The 6,287-nt window shown below is 43.7% G+C and overlaps 1 protein-coding gene and 1 long non-coding RNA gene across 2 annotated transcripts in view; both read left to right on the top strand.

Moving 5' to 3' along the window:
- Positions 1 to 595: 595 nt before the first annotated feature.
- LOC117120551 lies at positions 596 to 4,139 on the top strand. Its single transcript, XM_033265578.1, has 2 exons — positions 596 to 826; positions 2,892 to 4,139. The coding sequence occupies exons 1-2, from the start codon at positions 824 to 826 to the stop codon at positions 4,137 to 4,139; spliced, it is 1,251 nt and encodes a 416-aa protein (XP_033121469.1). The 5' UTR covers positions 596 to 823.
- An 11-nt stretch (positions 4,140 to 4,150) lies between these two features.
- LOC117120557 overlaps positions 4,151 to 6,287 on the top strand; it is an 8,791-nt gene continuing 6,654 nt past the window's right edge. The window contains exons 1-2 of the long non-coding RNA XR_004447380.1: positions 4,151 to 4,330; positions 5,999 to 6,046. This is a non-coding gene — a long non-coding RNA (uncharacterized LOC117120557). The remainder of the gene's footprint in view (positions 4,331 to 5,998; positions 6,047 to 6,287) is intronic.

Here is a 6,287-nt window from a genome sequence, read left to right as displayed (position 1 = left end):
TTGTTAAAAGTTTTTATATTTTTATCTTTCTTGGGAAAGAGGAAAAACGATACTTTTGGGTGACTTATTTGCGTTCTATTGAAGCCGAATACACAACAACAGTTCGGCATCTTGTTTGTTTACTTGTCGTCGGCGATTATCGTGTCAAAGTGCAATTTGATTGACCAATCACAAATCATTTACAGTCGGGAATATAACGCGGTTGTTTCAAATTATCTGAACGATCGCAGTGGGTTTAGAATGCGTATGAAAACAAAGATGGCGTATCGACATATCGGCCATTTTTCGGAGAAATTACTTTACAAATGTTTTTATTAATTTCTCAAATTCAACAAATTGTTCAAGGTTAGTATTTTGTGACTGGTTTATTGACTACCCAAGGATTCCAAAACCTTCATTCATTGGATTTTTGAAAATGGTTTCATATCCATTTTAAACCACCTATAAAAATATATAATATCTTCAATTAACAATAATACCTGAAATGCTCTGATCTCGTTGGTAACGTGTCAATAGAACCTCGATAAGCACATGTTCTCAATGTAAACAACCTATTAAATGAACACATTACAATATAATGCCCGTATAGACAACAGTATGCATTGACGTGCCGCTGCCCCGGTGATTGGTTGTAAATGACGTCATCTATACGTTGCAGCCAATCACCGGGGGAAATCCACGCACCCTTGGAAGACCCCATGGAGAACCCCGCACGGAGTGCGGAGAAAACCAAGAGAACGGGAGATACACGACGAAGACCTTGAAGATAACATACAGACCTACTTATCACCAATACTTAGAGTGTTAATTCACCCGCTAGTGAATGGTGACTATGTCCACTTTGTCGTATATAGTATCTCAAGTAGTGTAAGAATCTATAGAGACCTAGCAAATCTCTATAATGGCGACGAGGGAAACTTTTTTATTAGTTTTAGCGTGCGTGTTGCGCCGTGGCTGGATGGATTTCCAACAGCCACGCACAGCTCCACGGCTCGCGCCTCATCCAACGGCCTCGGGTAGTGAGACGTTTACGTTTCCTTCTCGAGTTCGCTGGACGTACTATTGCTACCGTCTTTGGATTTGTATACTGCTAGGCAGATACGTTTTAATTTCCTAATAGTCAGATTAATTATTTTAGTGGGCAGAGATACGGGACTGGGCGTATAGGCTCGTGACCTGGTCCGTTCTGCCTACAGACCATGACCATGCTCGTGTTCATGGTACAGCGTTTTGTATATTAACGCACTGGGCCTGTGATTCCAGAACGGTTCAACACAGTATGCTCGTGTTCATGCTGGTTACCGGAAAATATGCGACCTTAATATATATTGGCATCCTTATGATTTGTAGGTGTAGGTTAGGTGTAGATAGGATTATATTATTGTTATTGTTATTATTTCGTATCGCAACTGACAGTCGGCAGTTCGATGCACATTTTTAGTTATTTATTAGCTTATTCAATCCGCGCCGATCGTATTTTTCGATCACGCTAAATAATCTGAGATACTTGCTACTGTGGGCCGCATTGTCTGCTTGGTAAGAGGTCAGGTTATTTAGGATAGCCTAGCTATAGTTTTCGGTTATTTTGGAATGTGATCTGTGTCTGGTGTGTGTTAGTTGACAGGGATGGGAAGTTATCAAGGCTACCATCACTTTCAATCGCGCCGCCATTCCAGCGCCTTCCACTCCCAGGTAACAATCCCACATGGGGCCCATATGCAAAATATCTGGGAAAAGTCTTATGGGCTACCCCATATTATTCCTTTATGGGATCCGTCTGGGCAATCACATATGGGCCTTGCCCATGGTTTACCCATATGGAGCCCATATGCCAAATATATAGGCAAATATATGGGAATGCCCATATTTAAAGTACATGGGCCCCATATGGTAAATACATGGGCAGATAAATATGGAAATGCCCACATTTAATCCGCATGGGGCCCATGTGCCAAATATCTGGGAAAATACATATGGGCATGCCCATATTTATCTACATGGGGCCCACATGCCGAAGACCTGGGTAGTTGAATATGGGTATGCCCATATTAATTTCGTATGGGGCCCATGTGCCAAATATCTGGGAAAATACTTATGGGTATGCCCACAAATAATATATGTGGGACCCATATTCCAAATACATGGGCAAGTAAATATGGGAAGCCCATATTTAATCCAAATGGAGCCCATGTGCCAAATATGTGGGCAGTTACATATGGGCATACCCATATTTAATTTGCATGTGACCCATATGCCAAATAACTGGGCATATAATTATAGGATCTATACTCTTCCGCATGTGTAGTCTTATATTATTATAAACATGTTGTGTTAGTTTTGTGTAGGCTTGTAGCTATCTAGTTAGGATCGTATTTGTAGTTAGTGTTGTGGCTTGGCGGGTAGGGTCCCACCTGTGTGAGTATCCCTGGCCTTGTTGATGATAGCTATACCCTATTACCATCTGGGTTGTGGCTTTGGGAGCGTCAGTGGGTTTCCTGTTCGCCGGGTGCGCTTCTTGCAGGCGTTCGATGACACTTTAGCTTTTACCTTTACGGTATATTATGCTTATAAGCGTAGTCATTTTTCGGAGGAATTTACCCCGGAAATGATCTCGCGCCTTATCCAATTTAGGAAAACTGCAGGGAATATTGGGACTTTGCGCGAACTGCAACAGGCGGTATAGGACCCTCTAGACTGTCGCTGCCTGGATGTAGATTTTGCACCCAATTCCCTGTTGTGGAGGGATCCCTGTGCTCAGCAGGTTGGGGTAACGGTTGGTGGGGGTCCAGCTGCGGCTTCCCCCTCCCCGGCCGTTTATCAATCACCTGCTGGCCCAGTCATCCACGGAGGCGCATCCTCACTTACTTACTGTTAATTATTATGTCTTACAGATAATGACCGAAAAGAAGACAAGAGCCTATGGAGGTGGGCGAGGCGGGCTCAGTCCCCTCACCACCCCCCAGGACCAGCCGTCTGGTGAGTCAGTTCCTACGGGGGCTGGCCCTCAGGCAGGCACTGAAATGCCAGCAGCTGTGGAGTCTGGCTCCCATGGGGGCCACCTTCCAGCCATGGAGGGTTTGCAGATAGGGGAGGCCGAGGACCTCCTGTTGGCATCACCCCCTCCATCACTCCAGGACCCCCCACTACTCCCTCAGCAAGCGTCAGAGGCCACTCTTTCCTTTTGGGAAGATGTGACCCTGACCAAGTCAGGGCCCATTGACGACCGTGGGGTTTTCAAGGCCAAGGTCCGTCAGGGGGAGTGGACCACCACACTTCTCATACGTATCGGGGACCGGGGTGAGACCCCTCTTAGCCGGGACGCCCGTTGGTACGCCAGCGACGGCCTGGGAGGGGCAAGTTGGCCCGCCACGGTGATGGCCGGCCCGGACAAGCAGGGTATTTACACCTGCTCGATCCCGTGGCAGGCCACATCGGGTAAACCAACTACCCTGGGAATTGCCCTAAGCCGCTTTGAGGCCAAACGTCAGCCGGCCTCAGGTTTTGGAAGCTGGGATATCCGATTCCAGGATGTTCCAGTCGCAGCGGCCCGTACTCCTGCGGGAGCCGGCCCTGCAAGCTTTGCCGCTGCAGTTGCGGGTGTTGCCATGACAGGGCCTCCAGTGCCAGTTCGGTTGTCTGCTGGCGCAAGCGCAGCAGCGGCTCCGGTGCGCCGGAACGCTGCCGACGCCACGTCGCAGTGCAGCAGCGTAACGCCTGCTGGCGCGGGTGAAGCAGCGGCTCCGGTGCGCCGGGACGCTGCCGATGCCACGTCGCAGCGCAGCAGCGCGACCCTATCTACATCGGTGGGGAGTTCAGACACCGGTCGTGGGCGGGTTCTGGCACCCTCCACGGGGGGCAGGGCCATCGGTCGAGGGTTTATTACCTACTCGGCCGCCGGTGCTGCTCCGGCCGTGGTCGGGTCTCAGGCCCCGCCCAGGCAAGCGCCTGTTCAACTGCCGGTGGAAGATAGGGTGACGACAGCGCTGCGAGAGGCGTATAACAGCCTCCAACGCCTCCACAGAGCGGTCGCGGCGTCCAGAACATTGCGACGGTTGAAGATTATAATGTCCGAATGTTTATCGATACCTGTCTCTTATACACATCTAGATGTGTATAAGAGACAGGGTGATTGGTTGTAAATGAGGTCATCTATACGTTGCAGCCAATCACCGGGGGAAATCCACGCACCCTTGGAAGACCCCATGGAGAACCCCGCACGGAGTGCGGAGAAAACCAAGAGAACGGGAGATACACGACGAAGACCTTGAAGATAACATACAGACCTACTTATCACCGATACTTAGAGTGTTAATTCATCCGCTAGTGAATGGTGAGTATGTCCACTTTGTCGTATATAGTATCTCAAGTAGTGTAAGAATCTATAGAGACCTAGCAAATCTCTATAGCATATAATTAATCACTTACGATATGTCATTGTAATATTACAGTTACAGTGCATACAATCTGTGATCATCTTATCTACTAAATATTCATCTTTTAACATTGACTAAACAATAAATATCGTTTATAGGCATTGTAAATTCATAATCATAAGATTAACTATAAAATACAACTTAAAACATGTCAACTTATGCTTCACTACGATTATCGTGGGCGCAGCCATCTTTGTCTAATGTCTATATTAGAGCGCCCTCTATAGCACAAGAATTAATGACAACAACCACACATGGTAAATCTTATCGATAAAAGAAACATGGTTTGCTGCGATAAACTAATGGAACCACGCTGTGCTTACAGACGCTTATCTACCTGCTAACCGAACAAAGAAAGCTAACTTACTCAACATAAAAGGCACATGATAATGTCTATAAAGGTTTAAATAGTCTAGAACGGTAACATTCATGAAATAATATTATTATTCATATAAGTTTAACCTACTGTCAATGAATCAATATCAAGCCTTACTAGGCCTACGATCAAGAGTTCTCCCGATGTAGCCCGCTAGACATCATTCTATACGGCGTCGAACTTAACATAAAGATTATTCTGGGCCTAGGAAATATATAACATTACGATAAAATTTGCAAGCAGAACTTGCTCAATCACTATATAAGTAATTAATACAATCAAATATATAACATACCAGTTATCAGTTAACAAAGATCATTCTATTTAGATCGCAAAGTTTCTTGTCTATCTGTACGGTGCATTTCTCAGTACGTCTTGACTCAATCAATGCAAGCGATCCACTGACTCCTTGGTCTCAATTTACACCAAGCGCTACTAATTAGCCTAATCACAAGGGCGCTAAGACAATATACACCTACGCAAATGGGTGAAACAACAAAAGGGATAGATCCCTACACAAAATAAAGTAGTGCACAATAAAAAAAATAGTTAATAAAATAATTCACTTCTCGACATAATTGAGAAATTTTTGATCTGAAAAATTGTTAGGATCATCATTGTGAGGTCATCATTGATTTATCATCCACATTTAACTGTTATATAATGGTGAACATTTGGAATTTGCCTGATTTAACCGAAACAGGATTAAATGTAAAGGTCTGTGACCATGTTATTAACAAGTATGTTTTCTTGTTGTTCTGCAGGTGAGGAAAACTTTCATTTTTTGAATAGAAATAAAAAAAAAATCTACCCCCTCTTGTTGGCAAGGGAAAGCACCTTAAAAAATTAAAATTGAAATTGGTGGCCATTTTGGATGATTCCATCTTAGAATTTTTTGAGATCTTTTAGGGGGATAGGGACTTTTAATATAGTGGTCCAATCATAATTCTGGACCTGTCCTGAAAACAGAAGAATTTATTCTTTAGTAATGTTTAATAGTGAAAACATAGTTTAGAATGAGTAAAATTGTTGAATTCATCAATCAAGTTTGTCACAATTTATTCAAATTTGGTAAACTAGAATCCTTTCTAAAATTGTTGATACGATTAATTGGCGATGTTGAAAATGGCTTGTAATTATTAGGTAATTTATTGGATGAAAATTACTTGTGTTTTATTGTATTTTACAGAACCAAGATCTACAAAAAGACCAGCATCATCATCTGATGATGAAAAAGGTAGCACACAATTACTCCTTATTCATTGTTGAAGTTTATTAGTGTAAAATGTTGTTATAAATGTAAATATTATAAACATAACATGATTGTTAAGAGGCTCTCTTCTTATTGTTTATAACCATGTTATTATTAACTTTGATTTAATGGGTTTCAATGTAAATAGCCTTCATTAGTTTGTCCCTGTATGTCTGCCAGACTCTGGGAACCAACAGATAATTACCCCTACAGTACCGGCCAGTTG

Source organism: Anneissia japonica, unplaced genomic scaffold (genome assembly GCF_011630105.1).
Source record: "Anneissia japonica isolate Jap-2015-1 unplaced genomic scaffold, ASM1163010v1 scaffold287955_len215512_cov160, whole genome shotgun sequence".
NCBI lineage: Eukaryota > Metazoa > Echinodermata > Crinoidea > Comatulida > Comatulidae > Anneissia > Anneissia japonica.
This window is presented reverse-complemented; position numbering and strand designations above follow the sequence as displayed.